The following is an 18,943-nucleotide window of genomic DNA, read 5'->3' as shown; positions in this document are numbered from 1 at the left end:
GTCCCACACCTTTGGCTTACTGCCAGTCTCCAAGTGAAATAGGAGCTTTGGTCAAGAGCTTCAGCAGTCATCCATAAAAGCATTGTGCCATTGGGGGTAGCTGCAGTTGCTTGCCTGCCTCTAACTGGCTCAGAAATTTCTAAAGTAATATAGGGTAACTTTCCATCTATATAGCTTCTTATCTCATGTATTTCTGGGTAGCCTAGCACTGAGGGTGGTTATTATTTAAGTAGAAGTAACTAAATACTAATCACAGACGTTTTCTTTTCAATTAGGATTGCAAAGGGCTATCAGAATTCCCCTGACCTGCGTTTGACGTGGCTGCAGAACATGGCTGGAAAGCACTCTGAGAGGAGCAATCATGCTGAATCAGCCCAGTGCCTGGTCCACTCTGCAGCCTTGGTGGCTGAATATCTAAGCATGCTGGAAGACCGAAAATACCTCCCTGTAGGGTGTGTTACATTTCAGGTGGGAATTATCCTCCATCATGTACTTTTGGGGTTTGTCATCTGCTGCTGAGATACAGTCTCTCCACGTGCCAGGTGCTACTGTGCCTACATATTCGTACTGCACTTACTCAATTTGTTTTGGGGAGAATGCATTACATCAACTTCTGAAAATTTGTACTATGCTTGAAGACTGTCTTGGTTCCCCTAAGTCTTTACATCTGTGGTCTGAATGAATCCAGTTCTTCTCATTTCTCCATTTAAGTCATGGGGTTTTAACCTCTTTGATCTAGCCAGCGTGTAGTGGGTGCAGCTGATGAAAGTGGTTCCTGTGACTAGTAAGGTTAAGCAGGACAATAATGAGCAGAGCAAACAAGCACATACTTTGCTTTGAATGTCTAGGTATCGAGTCCAGTTAGCTTAAGCATGTGCTGAAGTACCATGCTTGTTCAGAAGGAAATTAAATAAAATGCACGTGAAAGCTGCCTCTTTAAAATTTTAGGATTTGACTGAAAATCAGCTGGCTTTCAAAGTATTGCAAGTGTTGAATGTTGTTTAAATTGAGTAAAAATATTTTATCTACATTATATCTCCTTAGAACATATCTTCCAATGTTTTGGAAGAGTCAGCAGTTTCTGATGATGTTGTGTCACCAGATGAAGAAGGTATCTGTTCTGGAAAGTATTTCACAGAAGCTGGTCTGGTGGGATTGCTGGAACAGGCTGCAGCATCTTTCTCCATGGTAGAAGACTTTAATTTCTTTACCTATTTTCTTCAGCAATCTTACACTGCTGGGCGATATGAAGGAAAATGTTTTCTCTATTAGCCTGTATAATTCTATTATACCAACTTAATTTGCATGGAGCATTTGGAGTTTTAGTTGTTCAAGACAGCCCTGTTTGCCCTCTGGAGTAAACTGTGCAAAGAACGGGACCTGGGACCAAGAGGCTTTTGTGTGTTTCCAGCGTCTTTCACTTCAACACTGCACATTTGGGAGTTCACATTAGCAAAGAAAGGCCGTAATGTTTTTCCTCCTCTTCAAAAAGAGTGGGCCGAGAGCTTTGTGTGAGTAGTGTTAATGAGCTGGTAGTAGTGTATCCATCAGAAACCGAGGAAAGCAAGTGAATTATTTCCCACAACACAACATGAAATATCATTCAGTGCGTTTAAGTACAAGCAGCAATAACTCCAGGGCAAAGACCTAGAACCCCTGCTGTGGGCTGGCTGAGCCATGCCATGCAGTGTCACTGCCTGCGGTGGGCTGGATGCCCTCCATTAGAGACATCCTAAGGAAACTTCGCAAAGCCCATCTCATGGAGTGCCAAAAGTGGATGCAGAAGTTGCTTAGGTTGAAGATGTGCTAAATAGAATGAGCTGTACTGTGCACTTAAGCTTCCATATTTAATTCCCATAGATTTGGTTAGGATCCGATTTAGCTTGTTGTGCTCTTGTGCATATATCCATCCAAAATATCCTAGTTTTGATTCTGTTAATAATCTTATTTCTAGTAGCAATGTGTAATGCATTAGGCTCTTGATTTCAAGGGTAACTGAGGATTTTATTCCATTCATGTATGGGTATATGTTAAGAAAAGATGCTGATTACATCACAGTGGTATATAAGCCACCCTTTCATTTTGCAGTTTTGTAATTTAAATGCTGAGAGTATGTATTATTCTTACTGTTGAATTGATGGAGCAATCTGATGGACCTTATTTTTGTAGGCTGGCATGTATGAAGCAGTTAATGAGGTTTACAAAGTCCTTATTCCTATTCATGAAGCTAATAGAGATGCCAAGAAGCTATCTACTATTCATGGTAAACTCCAAGAAGCATTCAGCAAGATTGTTCACCAGGTAATGATTTGAATTTTCAGCTGCAATGTGAATTGTGAAGAAACTTCAAATGCTCAGCAAATAAAAACTACCTATTGAGGAAAAACTATTCTAATCAGATTACATGAGACTTGTCAAATGGTGACCAACAGTAAATGCAAGGATCACTAACAGGATTTTTTTCTCTCTGGACATTTAACATGAGAAACATGAGAGAACATCACATACCAAGTTTCACTGTAACTTCAGAAATATCCAAGAGTTAAAAATTCCAATCATCTGGCAGTTTATCCTTTCAAATGTTATTTTAAACTGTGTTTTGCATGCTGGGAAAAACCACTGTATCTTGCCTTTAGCCCGGTAGGTAACATTCAGAAATGTTGGGGTTTTATTTGTCTGCTCATATGGTGGATAAATTATTGATAGAACCTTTTGAAGCTTAGATGGTGCAAAACCCACCAGCTTAGGTGCTGAGTATTTGATGAGAGACATCAGAAGTTACCGACCCTCACAAAGCTCTACAGACCTCAGCTAAGCAGGAGACAAGCGCACTTGGCAACTCTCAAGAAGCACGTGTTATCTTCTAGGAGAGGCCTGCTGGGTGCGTGCCTTTCTGTCAGGGCAGGCAAGGACCCGGCAGACCCTCCTCCAGTACATGCCAGTGCTGCTCCGATCCCCCCACCCCGATCAGCTTTCTGGTCATGGGCTGCTGGGTGTGTTGTTTGTCTGTTGGTGCAGTTACCCTTATGCTGCCATCAGCTCCTCAGTAGATGTTGATTAGTACATGGATTTCATAGGATCCAGCTGAGGGTCTGGTGGTTTTCTCTGTGTTCTGGCATTGCCAGATTCCTGAGGTTAAATGAACTGATAGAGGACAATCATTGAGTGTCCTTCTGGGCCAGAGAAGGCCATTTTGGATGCATGATGACTTATAATCATTGAAACCATTTCAGGTTTATGATACCTTACATTGATGGTCATGTTTTGGCCTTTGAAACTTTTTTTTGGTTTCTGTGACATGCGCTTTTTACTTTTTATTACACAGAGTACTGGCTGGGAGGTAGGTAACTCCATTTTAGTTAGTAAAGAACACTAATAGATTTTTTCAGATGACTCACGCCAACGCTTGCCCACATGTGCTAGTTGTGGGTATTTCTGTTGCTGTCTGCTGTTAAAACAATTCATTAACCAAAGAAATACCAATAAACCGATTGTGGTTGTAGTAGGAAATTCTTCATAAGAAGCTGTAGGTAGTGCATGGATGCTGATGTGTTCCACTAATGAGGTTCTTTGGTGAATGAGCCACTGTATCATCACTAGTTTGTTTTTATAATTTGTTTATATTTCTTTTCATCAGCATTGACACAGAATATCATCCCTTCATACCATATTTTCACCCCACCCACAGGGGTCGATTTAAGCAATAATGCTCAGAGGTACTGAAACACAAAACTGGTTTACTGCATGTGCAGACCATATCTCAGAGAATAGGCTGCTTCGTTCTGTTCGTTTAAGAACAATCAATATGTTATGTAGCTGTTTATCTGGCAGTAAAATAGCTTGGTCGTGTTAACTGGAGTCAGTTTTGCTGCTTTCATTTTTGTAGAGGCTGTTTGCGCACATTTCTACAACATACACTGTGAGAACCACACATTTGGATTAAAAATAGACAAAGCAGTCAGCTTCATCTGCAGTCGCACACAGCACAGCGAGTTTGATAACTCAGGCCCTAGTCCAGTCAACACAGTGGGTACACAAGCGTGGAGAAGTCTCAGAAGACATTTTAAATGTTTTGTAAATATGATGTTACATTATTTGCTTAGACTTCAGCTGTCCAGTTTATCTCTGCTTTTTTTGTGAGTCAGGCAACTCAGTATGGGCCATCTCACTCCAGGTTTCCACCACAGGAGAGCATTGAAGCCCACACTTGAACTGGGGCCAAGACCGAATTTCTTTGGCATTGTGTGACATAAATAATTTGGGCTGCTGGTGTCTGAACATCAGTTTTAATTCCAGCCTAGCAAGAAATGAAATTCAGTAGCTTAAAAGTAAACACTGACACTTAAGGGCTGGCCCTGTAAATCGTTTACTTGTTCCTGTGAAAAGTCCCAGCAGAGGAGGGCAGCACAGCAATCCGGAGTACATGTGGTAGGGGTGTAAATGATATGTGTTCAATAGCCAACAAATGTGAAGGCCTGTGAGCATCTATTTTGATTAGTCTGCCCCTAAATCGACCCCTGAAGAAAATCCTGTCATTGGTTATGATTCTAACATCACTCAGTCATGTTTTACTGCATGGTAAAAGACGCCCATGGTTTCAGTTCTCGTCTGTCATTGTGCTCCTTCATTGCCACACTTTTTCTGATCTTTGTGCTTTGTAGCTTTCAGATTTGTTGCATGTTTTGCCCTTTTTCCTTATTTTAAATACTTTAATTGATGCTCACCCTTTTTTATTTTAAAGTTTATTTGCTGCCAATTTGCTGCTTGTTTGTTTTTTGGAATTTCCCTAATTAAATACTTTCTGTTTTCTCCTCTATCGCCCTGGTTGCTGACCCTCCTCCCCACTCTTACTATTGTCTGTTGTGGTAAGTTCCTACTTGTGGAATTTTTTTTTTCCCCCCTCTCTCTTCCCCCCCCCCCCCCTTTTTGTTTTTTTATTTTACACTGTGGAAACCCCAATTTCATTTTGCCAAAGAGCTATGCCAACAGCGGGACCCGCCCCCCCATGTCACAAGGAAAGTAGTATTGCCAACTACAAGCGCTGAAGTAGCCTGAATCTGGCACCAATGCATTTCTGAGATCTGCTTAAACATACCAAGTGGTGGGTTTTTCTGCTTGTGTGTTTGTTCATTGAATAAATGTTGAATTAATTCTTTTTGTTTACTTTCCAGTTAGGAAAGTTGTTAGGGAAAATCTTTTCATGCTATGCCATGAGAGCTCAAAAATGCTTTTTAAAGCATTTTTGAGAGTATGCAGGGTGTGGTTGCCATCGAATAGCAGGACTCCAGGAGCTGGTACTCTCAAAAAATCAATATTGGAAGACTTGTAATAGTTGGCAACACTGCAAAGGACCTTGGTTTAAAATTGAGCAAGAAAATAACAGTGCTCAGTTTGGTAAAGATGATTGGATTTTGCATTCTGCACAGTGTGTATTGAAGGAGTTAGTTTTATTCCTACATACCTCAGGCTGACTCTGTCTTCAGGCAGCTGCTGCTGTGTTGGTCTTAGTGAAGAAAGCAGATGATCACTCTTGTGTCTGATTTTTTTTCAAATCTTGTTGGCAAAGCTTTTTGTGTGCGTGCAAGAGATAACTCTAAAACTTTATTCCCAGCAATTTTGAAAGGTATTTACCATGCATAATAACAAATCATGAACCTTCATAAATCATGGTGGCTGTTATCTGCTCTGCCAGTTCTGTAATGGCTATTCAGTGTTCACCTTCATTCTCTTCTCCTCCCAAAGACCTATTATTTTTCATAAAATAATAGGAGATAAAATGCTTTTAATAATTTCTCCCTCATATCTGCATTTTTAGCTCTTTTCAGAAACAAGACCATGGAGTATTTTTAAGTTATTTGGTTTGTTTTCGGTACTATGATTAGATAGACTTTGGTATTGGCTAAATTTCAAAGATCCTGGTACAGAGCCATCCCATATTCTTAATGCCAGGCATGAAACTGAGCTCTCCTAATCTCGGGGGACTGGCAGCTACTGAATGTGTGTGTGAGGTATGGAATGGCCCGTAGGCGTTTGCTCTCCAGAAGAAGTTTGTTTCCATCCCTTTGCTCCCAGGTACAGATCCCCCAGTATGTGTCACGTATATTTCATGGCTGATGGATCCAGGGCTTTGTGGGGAGATATTTCTGCCGCATGATGGGCTAACCAGTGCTCCTCGCTGCCAGCTCTTCTCCCTGGGATCCTTATGATAACTGAGTTCCAGCGACTGGATTTATCAGGAAAAGCCAGTGCAGCTGGTCTTCATGACGATGAAAGGAGTGCATAAGTTGGGAGCTGCCTTCACACGGGGGCACTGAATCTCACCGGGCTTCCCTGCTGCTACCACTCCTGGGACTTCCCAATGCCCCATTACTCTTATTTTAGGCGTTTAGTAAATGCCACCAGAACTCCTTGTTAATTTATGCTGATCAACAGACAGCATTTTCCTCCTCCCTCGTTATTTTTACAGCAACATAAATGAACGCTGCCTGTAACGAATAGCTGTCTGGGCAGATGTCCACATGGCAGATACTCACCTTGTAGGAACCAGGTTCTGCAAATGCTTCATACTGTGAAAGTCACTCGCCGAGTAGGTAGGAAAAAGCACATGAATTAGAAGAGCAGCAGTGTCCCCTCCATCGCTGGGGCCGGCCCCGTGTCCGTGGGTTGGGGCAGGATCCCACCAGCTTCCACGTGGAGCGTGCCCAGGCCCCGTGTAAGGTTTGGGGAGCTGTTTCGTATGGCAGTTCCTGTTAGGGAGACTTCTTGCTACCTTGAATTGAAAAAAACAGCACAGGAAGCTGGAAATGCTGGGCATTGAGGGATTTTAGGATGGGTAATATTGTCCAAAACTGCGGCTTTGAGAAGGCAGCGATGAGTAAATTAAGGGTTCAGTAGGCTGCTCATTCCTGTATGGGTCCAGAGGGACGGGCACTGAAGAAAGACAGGGAGTCCAGGGAAATAGCAACCAGATGTTGCCAGATGGTACTTCCAATAAAACCGAATAGCTTTGCAGCTGGGGGTCGCACACTGGGAGGTGCTTCTGGGGATGGCTGTGGTGTGACAAAACCCTGTAGTCTACGCTGGCAGGTGGAGCTGGATAAAAGTCCCTCTCCGGAGGAGGGATGCTCCGAGGGACGGGCTAGAGCAGGGATCCAAGGAGCCGCCTGCCCCACATTAAGCATATGAGCAACTCTCAGTGCGACTCCTTGTTTTCGTAAGTTGGAGCATATGTCCATACTCTTGCCAGAGCAGAGCCGATGAATTTGCATCTGGCGATGTCCCATAGTAAAGCCAAGATGTGGCCTGCACGTATTAAGCAAGGCTGCTGCTGGCTCTGGTCGCTTCAGGCTTCACTTCCACTTCAGAGCTGGGCATCGGTGAGCTTTGCCCCACTGAAGGTACTTGGGGCGAGCAGCAGCCCTCACCCCAAAAAAGCAACGTCGTCCTCCTGGCTGTGCCTCAGGCAAGAGGAGCCAAGCCGTGCCTGGGCAGCTCCAGCATGACAGCCCAGAGTTTCCTCCAGGCCACGAGAAGGCGGTGGCTTGCTGTGACAGTGCTTTTTCCAATCTCTGGAGTTTGCCTGAGGGTTTTTTTCTTATTTATTTTAGTTTGGCTTATTTATCCTCTTTGCCTTCCATAGATCATGTTCACCATCACCACAAGAGATCAGTTTTGCCATAGCAAAATACTAAAAAAAAAAAAAAAAATCATACACGCCAGCCAGGACATCTGTAAGTGCTGTTTGAAACCAAACACTAGCCCAGATTCAGAAACATTGAGCATTATATACTACATCACACTTTCTCACGAGAGTAAAGGTGAACATTTTAGAGTTTCTTGCTGAAAGGCATTCTGGTTTGTGCATGCAGTGTGAGGTTTTTTTAACAAAAATCAAAGGTCTGATTTATTTTTAAAGTGTTTTTCTTCTCTCTCTCAATCAGATTTTCTTCGTTACTTTTCCAGCAAAAATCTTTCTTGTTTCTCTACTTTTGTTGCATTTCTGGGCCAAATTCACCACTGGCTCAAATGGAAGCAGGTACATGATATAGTGGATTGCATCTGCTTTCACCAGGAGTGACTTTGGCCCTCTTTACTAGACATTAGTTACTAGAAGAGAACGTAACACCTTCCAGTTGACATGCTATTTAAAAAGCACCTGCGTGTGTGTGTGAGTGAACCAGACAATGACTTCGGCCCAATCCTGCAATTACTTGAGAGTGGATTACGGGGGCTCCGGTGTGGGTAATTTTCAGGGGTGTCTGTGTGCAATGTCCTCCCTGCGTGCTGCAGGCTGTCGGCAACTGGACTTCCCTGCGCCTGTCCCTACAGGCTACGGACCAGGCTAAGGGGTGTCTGCACAGGATTTGGAAAGCCTGAAATAATTACCCAAATGAAGGGACTTGCCTTTGGCTGTTCCTCAGAGACATCCAACACCCCCAGACTCCTGCTGGGGTGGGAAAAGTCATTGCAGGGTTGGGCTAATGGTCGTAACTGATCCATATAATTCCATGTTAGTTTATAATTTCATTGCGGTGTTTGCTGCTAAACGCATTCATGCTGAGTTCCAGGTGTGTTTTTTCTTTCCCTTCTTTCTTTCTATTTTTTTCCTTGTTTCTTAATTTCTTTTTTATTTTGCATAAATTCAGGAGTCTGCCTGCAGCCGTGCTCGGGGGGTATGCATGTCTCCACACTGAAATAACCTTTTGTTTCTCCAAACCTAGGATGGAAAGAGGATGTTTGGCACCTACTTCCGGGTTGGTTTTTATGGAACTAAATTTGGAGACCTGGATGAGCAAGAGTTTGTTTACAAGGAACCCGCGATAACAAAGTTAGCTGAAATTTCCCATAGGCTCGAGGTGAGATGATTGTGGCTGACCTCAAATTCTGTCTGTGAGTTGCAGTTTTAACTATTATTGCATCAGTTATTTGAGAGCTGCGTTACCAAATTACAGGAAGTGGCGGAAATTAAAATCGTTGGGCAAAACCAGCGCTGTGCCTCTTGGAGACTGACGCAAGGCTGAGCTTAGAGAAACAAGTCACTTGGCAAAACAGTTTGCGGAGCCCCATGCAGTGACCCAGAGCTGGGCCTGACGTCTCCTGTCCTCTTGCTGGTGCCACCGCTGCAGGAGGTGGGAGGAATGGAGGGAGAGGAGTCCCACAGGTTCTCCCTGATCTTGCAGCAAGATCATTCGAGAATTTGTAGCGCATCATCCTGTGTTTGCATTTCTCTTCAGCCGCCTGGTAGGAATATGATGACCTGGGCTTGAAAAAAGGTTGAGATGTGTTCCAGGATCTGACTTTCAGACAGTTTTGCATTTTGCTGTCATTTTGTTGCCTTCACATCATGTTCCTCTACTCCTAGAGATTGAACCCTCTAAGGTGGCTGAATTTCAGAGCCCCTGAGGTGGGACATCACAGGTCTGAAGTTTGTTTCAGCTGTGAACAAGCAAAGGCAACTCTTGATTCATCTAACTGGCGCTTGGGTGCAGCTCCAGGTACCACCCAGTGATCATCCGTACTGTGTAACGGTTAGCCTGGCCTGGTTTTGTGCCAACTAACCTGTGTCTACACAATGTCTTAACACAGTCTGGGGAACAGCATGGGTCAGAGACTGTTCTCATCTGTGCACGTATGAGGCCATCCCCAGCGGCAGAGGAAGAGTGTTCAGCAGCATGGGTCTGGGCCGTGCCACGCTACTTGTTCGTAGGGCCCAGAGGGCAGACCTGGCCCTATTTTGTTTGCTAGAACAGCTCTGATGTCACGTTGTTGCTCACAACAATTTAGCTGCTGTCACGTTGCGCTGGAAGCAGCAGCGTTGTTTGAGGTTTAAGCGCATGAAACTGAGTTCAGAACCTGGCCGTTCACCCAGCCCAGCAAAGCCGTGCTCTGATGCGGCACCTGATTTCCAGGCAGATCTCGTATTGACCCCAGTTTTCAGTTGAGCTCACAGACACACAGCGAGCTCAAATGGCTTGTTCAGAACCACGCAGCGCGTGTGCGTGCAGTTGGAAGGCTCCCGAGTTCTCCTGCCTTCCAGGGTGTTAGGCTTGTTTTTTCCTGTTGCCCCTGGAATGCGACTGATTTAATTCTCCTAGGTTCAGCAGATCACATTCAGCTCCGGCACAGCTACTGTTGAAGGCATGTGGAGCTTCGCCTCCCCTGAATATGCCTTTGTCTTTCCAACCCCCATCTCTCATGGCTGCATTTGACGTTTTCTTTCAACGCATTTGCTCTTGATTGTAGGGATTTTACGGAGAACGGTTTGGTGAAGATGTGCTTGAAGTGATTAAGGACTCAAACCCTGTGGACAAATGTAAACTAGATCCTAACAAGGTAAGAACCCAAGTACAGGTTTAGAAGTAGAACAGACCCTGAATGTATGCACACGTAATGGGACAAATCCTGCCCTGAATTTTGCCAAGTAGGCAGTGAAATCCACGAACAGAGTGTCTTGTGACTGCTTGGGATGAGAGCTGGGGAAAACCATCCCAGCAAAGGAACGCAGAATTAGCCATTTCATTCCCTGCCCTTGTAGTGGTTGGTGGGAAGGGAGGAGACGAAAGGACAGCAGAGGCCCAGGCTGCATTTGCCTTTCTGTGTAGTCTCCGCTGAGTGCAAGGAAGGAAGGGAGTTTGGTATTCACTGGCTTTTGTGCAGCTGCAGCATTTTGTCACTCTTGTGCCATGTCCTTTAAGCGTAGCAAAAATAACAGGAGCGTGCCTAGGAAACAGGACTGTGGCTTAGGGCAGGGCATTATCTGCAAGGAAAGGAAGGAGATGCTTCGTGTGAAGAGCATGAGAGGAGAGGGGCAGTGAGCTGTATTTTACCCAGTCCAGAAACTGCTGAGCAGCTACCAGCACCCCTGGTCCCTGTCCATGCGAGTGTGATTTTTCTGAGTAAAGGCAAAAATGAGTCCTAGTTCTTCCAGAGGTGGCTTCAAGAGGAAAGAGAGCAAGCCGAGTTATTGCACTGCTAAAAAGCAGGGCGCAGGAGTCGGCTCTTCTCCTCTGGACCCGTACCTCACTGTGCCCACCTGGGTTCCTTCCTGCAGGCCTACATTCAGATAACCTACGTGGAGCCGTACTTTGACACATACGAGATGAAGGACAGGATAACTTACTTCGACAAAAACTACAACTTGCGGCGTTTCATGTACTGCACGCCCTTCACGCTGGATGGCCGAGCTCACGGGGAGTTGCATGAGCAGTTCAAGCGCAAAACGATCCTGACGACGTCCCACGCCTTCCCTTACATTAAAACCAGGATAAACGTCATTCACAAAGAGGAGGTGAGGGCTGTGCTGTCAGGGCCTTCCTGAGACTAAGGGAAGTGGATGCTGCTGAAACTCGTGCATGATCTACTCTTGTATGTGTAGTTTAATACCATGGCCATGTCCCTTCACGCCGTCAGATTAACACAGATGCACCTTCCTGGCCATCACCAGCCTAGCTTTCCCCTCTCCGTTAAAGATGCATGAATTCGGCAGAGAGCGAGAGCAGACAGTGCCGTCGTGAGCTGCTCTGGTTGTTCACTGCAATGACTCCTTCGTTTTGAGTTTAAGAATGCCTCTGAACTTTTCCCTGTTCCTATTCAACCTAAACTAAAACCAGACCGATTTAGTAATGCAGTATGTCCTGCCACCTCTTTCACCAGTGTGTCCCGATCACAGCAGCTGATATATGCAGGGGCCCTCAGTGAGCTTTGTAGTAATGCAGGTTGCTCCCTTCCATTCTGCTTGAACAGCGTGTCCTTTGCTCTGTGTTGCAGCTCACTTGCATGGCCTCAATGGCCCTAGGCCAGTGGGATCCTGAGGCTTTATAGAGAGATTTGTCCCATAGCTTATTTTTCAAGGTTAGGTAGGAACTGATGTGATCGCTGGGACACAATGAAAAATGCTTAGGCACTGACATAGAGCTGTAACCCTGGGCAGCTGGTTGCAGTGACCGCAAAGGGACACGAGTCTGCCCGCTCAGAAGCAATCCTAGAAAGCTCTTGAGTACCCAGATGTAAAAACACATTTAAAAACCAAACTTTTTCTTGATGTTCCTAAACCAAGACTGAGACGATGCATTTCTGAAGTGCTTCTGTCCTGACTGTCAGTCCTATTGGTGTCCTCTACCGCTTCAGTGTGCCACCCCAAAGTGACCTGTGTGTTTCTGAAAGCCTGTGTGTGGTTGGCAGTCTCAGCCATAACAAGCGTACTCTATTGTTGCCTAGATCATTTTGACACCCATTGAAGTTGCCATAGAGGACATGCAGAAGAAAACACAAGAATTGGCTTTTGCAACCCACCAAGACCCTGCGGACCCAAAGATGCTGCAGATGGTGCTGCAAGGATCAGTAGGTACCACAGTAAATCAGGTGAGGATCGCTGTCTGAGCTGGAGACACTGGGCTAGTACATATCACTCAGTGCAGTGGATGCTCAGCATTGGGCCTTATTTCTAAATTATGTTGGATTTTTTTTCCCCATTCAGTCTATGGGGTGTGTTTAAGGTTACTGGTAGGTCTAGACCATCCGCTCTCAGTGACTTTGCCATTTGAGTAAGAGTGCTGAAAATGTGGTTAGATCTGGAAAGTGGCTGAGAGGAGACAGCCCTCCCTCAGTTACGTGCTCCTTCCTGGCATTCACAGTTGTTTCTGCTTGCTTCTACTTCTCCCCTTTAAAAAAAAAAAAAAAAAAAGTTTTATTACTTTCCCTTTGGTTAGCCAGGCTTTGGTGGGTGGAAGTAGGATTGTGTCCTGTTGTGGTTTTTGAGCAAAATGGAAAGCAAAACTAGTGAATGGAGAAAAATTGAGGAAAAACTGAGGGAGTATGAGTAAAGCTCCACTAATGCACAAGCTGGAAAAAAATCAGCTGGAGTTTCAAGTTCTGCGTTGAGTTTGCAGTGCTGGCAAACACTTCCATGGTTCCATCTGCATTGTTTAAACTTTGTCTTAGTTGTGAGCTGAGCAAACTTTGTCAAGAGGCCTTATAAGAGAAAACAAGTATAGGCTCTCTGCGTTTTCTCACACTGTTTTCCAAAAGCAGAGTTTTATTTAAAACAAACAAAAAAAAGCCTTAAAGAGATTCAGTTGTGATGATGTTTGATGATTTATGCCAGATTTACCAGCTGCAATTTTTCAAGATGCATTCTGTAAAGAAATGTTGCATTTTGTGAATGTTTCTACATGCAAGAAGTTTCTCCAGTGATTGGATGTGACAGATGGTTTGAAGAAACTTACTTTTTCTCTTCTGCTCCTAAAGGGACCGTTAGAAGTTGCACAAGTTTTCTTGTCTGAAATACCCAATGATCCAAAGCTCTTCAGACACCATAACAAACTACGGCTCTGTTTCAAAGACTTCACAAAAAGGTATGGAGTATTGTCTTCAAACTGCCTGCCAGATGCAGTTATTACTACCACACCAGACAGGAACATGTACAGTAACACAGGGGGTATTGGGAGAGAGGAGTATTCATGTTGTAACTCCATCTGTCCAGTTTCCATATGCAGCTGTATTCCTCAGCTGCCCAGTTGGTTCCCTGTTTCTCTGGTGCTGCTGGTCCATGACTTAAGGGGCTGAAGTCATTCGGCTTTGCTGTTTATCAGGAATGAATTAGCGATCACAGTTCAGTTGTCAACAAGTGTTCCTGTTTCAGAAAACACAACTAGCCACGCTGGCACAAATGAACTCACAGCTTGGCAGGGTCAGGAGAAACTGCTGAATTGGCCAGGAGATTTAATTTCCCTCTTAAGTGAATTTCTCCAAATAGAGTGGAAGCATGCTGGCAGAATTCTCAAGAAATGTGCTGCCTGCTCTGCTTTCCTCTTGAGTAATGCAAACTGCAGTCTCAGTCCAGCATCTTTTGCAAGTGCTAAGGAATTAAAAAAATATATATAATTGAAATAAAAATGTTCCAAGCAAATAGATCCAGTGGCAGCATAGTTTTCCCGTATGTAATAAATGGCATTGATGATACAGTTCTTTTCATACTCTTTGTTTAAATTACATCTTTGCAAGTAGAAGAGTTCCTGATGAACATCTCAGTCTGCTATTTATTAATCTTTCCTGAGGAGAGCAGTAGATCTATTCATCTTTAAATCCTCTTGGACTGGAAGTGGCTATGTGGAGATCAGCTTTTCATTTCTCTTCAGAGAGGATAAATGTAACTGGAGAGTAAATTAAAATAAAAAAGGAGTTGTCACTCTGGAAGTGAAATGGAAATTGGAAATATGAGACCCTCTCCTTTCCCCATGGACACCAGGCTGTTTAGCTGAGTCTTTATTACCCAAAAGACAAGATAGAGAAGGATATTATGTGTCATCCCAGAGGAACAGAATGAATTTTTTGTACTGTTAGATTAACAAGTCTGTAGCAAGCAGGTCCTTTTTTACATGCCCAAGTTTCACAGGCTTTTGTTTTCTAGATGCGAAGATGCTCTGCGCAAGAACAAGAGCCTGATCGGTCCAGACCAAAAGGAGTATCAGCGAGAACTTGAAAGGAATTATCACCGGTTAAAGGAAGCTCTCCAACCCTTGATAAATAGAAAGATTCCACAGTTGTATAAGGCAGTGCTGCCAGTCACTTGCCACAGGTGGATATTTGATTTTACTCTTTCAGCAGAGATAAAGAGGGTGTAAAACTGGGGGCTGGGGTGTCTGATCTTCCTGGTGAACCTGGGATGTCTATTTGTTTTCAATTATGGCTCTTTTGGCTGAGTCTGAGTCCATCCCTTTCCCCTTCTGTCCTGACATCAGAGCACATCCCCTTCCCAGCAGTTATGGTAGGTGGTGTTTGCAATGGTTCCTTTTGTTCCTAATCTATGACAACTTTTTTTTTTTTTCATCCTGCATCCCATTCTTTTTAGATTCAAAACCACCCTCAGTGTGGCAGGCCTTTGACACTTGTTTGTTCCCAGTGAAACTGGGATGAGGAGCTCCAGGGACAGGCAGGCTGGAAAAATAGTTAAGTGTCTTCCATGCTGGAAGACCGGTAAGCTGGAGTCCGGGCTTTCTGTTCGTCTGCAATGAGACTGAACATAAAAACCCCGCTGGGAATGTATGAAGCAGGTCAGAGCCCATAGCACTGCAATCCCCTGGCACCAGCTGTGGCTGAGCAGGTTGACTTCGGGTACATCAAATTTCTAACAAGGCTCTGGCTCCCAGAATAGGGGCAGAAGTGTTTCCCAGCAGGTACCCTCCACGTAATCTTTGGCTTGACAACTCCTTTTGTGTCCCTTGTCAGCAAAGTAGGCTAATGCAATCCAGCAAGACTGCACTGCCCTGGCATCGTGGTCTCACACCAGCGAGTGGTGTGGAGTTTTTTTCTGGAAGGCGCTTTGTTAGCACCGAGCGGGACGGTGACGGTGCTTTTAACGACAGACCCTTTAGGAGATTGGTGTGAATGTGGACTGCAGCTCATGTCCATGCCATTGGTTTAGGAGAATACAGCCCTGGTTTTGAACCTCTCCTCATGCAGGTGTTGTTCAGAGGTAAAGAGCGATAGGGAACATAAAAAATGTGAAAAGAGAAGCTTGGCAAAACGACGTTATAAAAAGAGCAAGACTTAGTGCTGGATGAAGAAGGAAATGAGTGTTCCCAGCTCACACAGCAGTGCTTAGCGATGTTTCTGTAGCTGAATTTGATGTCTTTTTCTGTCTGCTGAATACTGCAGAAAGGTGGCTGCCCTCATTATCATTCATGTACTGTGTGCTAGCTGTTCTCTGCTGGAGTCAGTTTTCACTGGCTGGGGATGGTGGGAGTACCAGTGCTTCCCTCCCCATCCAGTGGGAACCTCACAAGCACTTTTGTCGTGGCGATTATTTTCTAGTCTTGTGAAGTTCAGTCTGTGCAGGGAGTCTAATACAGGTATTCCAGGCAAATTCCACTAGAGATTTATTTGAAAGACTTGCTTAAATAAGATTTCAGTAGTGCAGATGGTTTGTGCTGCTTCTCTACGTACACATGAATTAAACTTTCTGTCAGCTTTCATGTCAGTAAACCTTGGGCAGTTGAATGATCCCAGACACAGAGCCAAAACCAATTCATTTGAAAAGCAATGAGTTAGTGTCAGTGGACTTAATTTTTGTAGTAGCCAGCTGTAGAAAATACTGGAAATCAAGTACAGAATCATTCATCTGATGAGGCTTCTTATTTCATCATGGAAAATATGAGCTCATCATTGTATTTTCTCTCCCTCAGAGACTCCTTCAGCAGGATGAGCCTTCGCAAAATGGATATCTAAACGAGTTAAAAACCAAAATAAAAAAGCACTTAAAATTAAGGTTTTGAAAAGAAAGAGCCTTGTTATCAGCGCTGGGAATCAAAGAAGTTTTATTGTGAAATAAAACTTGGACTTCATCCTGGACATCCCACACACCTCTTCCTCCATCAAAGTGTTCAGTGGCCAAAAATCATTCTGAATTGTCAAATGTAGACTTACTTATCAATGTTTGAAAAAAAAAAAAAAATCATGACAGTGGTATCCAGAGTATTGGTGATAAGCTGTAAACTTACCTGTTTTTTAAGGCATTTTTATGACTCAAAGGTACACTAAACGCATTTACCTTTATTTATAGCATTACCTAATGTTAAATTTATTTACTTTTAGTTCATATATTTAATTTATATTAGGACCATAAGCAAATGCATTTTTGAAGTTTTTAATGTAGTGATGATGGTTATTTTGATGGTACTATTAAATATGTGAATGTTTACACTTTAATTCCCTGTGCATTGGACTTCAGAGCTTGCCATCCTTGGGAAAAAGGTTCAGAGAAAGGTAAGTCTTACAGTAACACTTCTTAACCAAGTGGTGTTTTTTTTATTATCCCTATCCTTTTTCCTTTGTAACTCTGAATATGAATTGCTGCAAAGAAAAATAATTCCATCTGTAGCCATCAGAAGAATGAAGGCACATCTTGTTACCACTTTACCTCCTTCAGTACCAGTGGAGTTTCAGCATGACTTCTGTGTGTACGTGGTCATTTCCACCAGCTAGGAAGCCCAAACAGCACAGTAATCTCCTCATAACTTTGAATGTGCAATTCAGCTTAGCAGTGTACATGCGACTAGACTGCTTTTTGTGTCCCTTTTTCAATTTAAAAACTAATTTCACGGGGAAAAAGAACAGAAAATGGTATCACAGTTTTAGTTAAAAACTTACATAGAAAGCATTCTTTGCATTGTTGTTTATGTAAAGAAAAACATCTGTTTTACAGCAGTTTTGGTGGCTAGCACAGCGCTTCAAGGAAACACCAGAATCGGAGCCGAGTACACAACTCCTAAATCTAGTCCTTTATATTTTTCCTCTCTGTATTGAACAAGGTCCCTTGGAAGAGGTGGCATGTGATTAAACACAAGCTTATTCTCTTTCTATAAATACCTAAATATGCATACATATACATACATACATGTGTGTATGTATATATATATAAACCCAAATTGGATAAACGTACATTTTTATATATATAAAGATATAAGAAAAAAAATGGGGTTTATACACAAGCTTTGAGGACAGCAAACAATTATACATAGTCGCTTCCACTTTGTGAGTATTTGACTTGTGAAACCTAAATAGTTTTTACCTTCAATTCTAACGTACACATTCCTGTATGTTAGAAGGTGCTGGGGGGTGTGTGTTTCTTTGGGGTTCACCCCCTTCTGTTTTAGCACTTGTAGCTGCAGCAAGCGCCCACCCTTCCGCATCAGCAGGGAGGGTTTAGGGCGGGAAGGGTCACTTTTATTCTTGATGCTTATTTCAAGTTATTAGTGGCTGCCTGTCAGCGTGCTGGTAGCAGGATGGTTGTACTCTTACTGCTGAGCAGGTCTGGGAGCCACCACGGGCTGTAGGCGCATGGCCTGCCCCGGCGGGGTGGTTGGTACCCAGCAGGACGGCGCAGGGGAAGGGAGAGCGGTACTTTTTGCCAATTTTTGCTCCTTCTCCCGTGCTCTTTTGTTCCAACAGCTCCATAGCGGTGGTGCTTTTTGGTAACGTGAACGAGGCGCTTTTCTCAGCGTGCCGGTCTCTGACCGTTTCCCTTGAAGACAAGCAATCCTGAACTAGTTCTGTGTTACGGGTTATAACATGGGAAAGCCTGTGTGGAGTTCCTTACGTAAAGAAAAACTACTTCTCTAACCTAAGCCTTTCCATTCCCCCACTTCGATTTTACTGGATGGCCCCATGTCAACATCAATCTGACTGGCTTAGCTGTACTTACAGCTCGATAACTGCGTAGAACTCGAGTGCAGTATTGTGGAAAGCTAAGATTGGGCAGCCACACTTTGTTTTCCATTGTGGCAAACTACAGGCCATGTGCCATACAGGACATTATTTACTGTGGCAAGTGCCTAGTTCAGGAAGGGTGGCAAGTGCTTTACTTGAGTAATTCTCCAAAAAACCCACCCCATACTATCTATCCATATGCCAGAGGAGTATTTTTTCATTCAGCATATTCCAGCTGATTTGTGTTTTCTGTTCAGCTGCCTACAAAGAATGTTTCTCTCAAGCTGTATAGTATGATGGAAGACATCTGGGTCTTCCTTCGATTACACTGTAGCCAATATTTTGTTGCAAATAATGGTATTTTGTTTCCTTGGAACATTTCCTGTTCCTGCAGTTGAATGAAAAAGATAAGTCTTGGGTCAAGTGTGGAAAAACAAACTTTCATTTGCAGGCTGAAATTCAGCAAACTCCATACTGCAGGCAGTAAAAAATAGCTTTCTGTAATATGATTTGGCTACCCTTGCAAGGTAAGATTACAGGTTTGTTTGGGTTTTTTTCAATGTAGCTATTTCTTGGTTTAGACAATGAAATTACTTATTATGGTGACAATGCTTTGGGAGAGGTCTTACTGTATTTGTAATTCCAGATTTTTCTCCTCTGCAGAAGATAATTACTACGGGCATCTATTCAGCATGAGTTTATAAGCAACTCTAAATTTATAGTCCAGCCTTTCTTACAC

The 18,943-nt window shown here is 43.6% G+C and overlaps 1 protein-coding gene across 13 annotated transcripts in view; it reads left to right on the top strand.

The window, feature by feature from the left end:
- Positions 1-17,387, top strand: part of DOCK7 (dedicator of cytokinesis 7) — a 110,674-nt gene extending 93,287 nt beyond the window's left edge. For 8 of the 13 annotated variants that reach the window (XM_052802636.1, XM_052802634.1, XM_052802632.1 and 5 more), the window contains 11 exons: positions 276-468; positions 1,045-1,188; positions 2,170-2,301; positions 3,326-3,340; positions 8,730-8,855; positions 10,243-10,332; positions 11,051-11,287; positions 12,217-12,360; positions 13,246-13,352; positions 14,408-14,575; positions 16,182-17,387. In XM_052802636.1, the coding sequence (XP_052658596.1) occupies positions 276-468; positions 1,045-1,188; positions 2,170-2,301; positions 3,326-3,340; positions 8,730-8,855; positions 10,243-10,332; positions 11,051-11,287; positions 12,217-12,360; positions 13,246-13,352; positions 14,408-14,575; positions 16,182-16,224 (1,399 nt within the window). In that variant the 3' untranslated portion in view covers positions 16,225-17,387. Of the gene's footprint in view, positions 1-275; positions 469-1,044; positions 1,189-2,169; positions 2,302-3,325; positions 3,341-8,720; positions 8,856-10,242; positions 10,333-11,050; positions 11,288-12,216; positions 12,361-13,245; positions 13,353-14,407; positions 14,576-16,181 lie in introns of all 13 variants that reach the window. The other 5 variants (XM_052802637.1, XM_052802633.1, XM_052802628.1 and 2 more) reach the window with 2 other exon arrangements.
- Positions 17,388-18,943: the final 1,556 nt, after the last annotated feature.

Source organism: Harpia harpyja, chromosome 11, assembly GCF_026419915.1.
Source record: "Harpia harpyja isolate bHarHar1 chromosome 11, bHarHar1 primary haplotype, whole genome shotgun sequence".
In the NCBI taxonomy this organism is placed as follows: domain Eukaryota; kingdom Metazoa; phylum Chordata; class Aves; order Accipitriformes; family Accipitridae; genus Harpia; species Harpia harpyja.
This window is presented reverse-complemented; position numbering and strand designations above follow the sequence as displayed.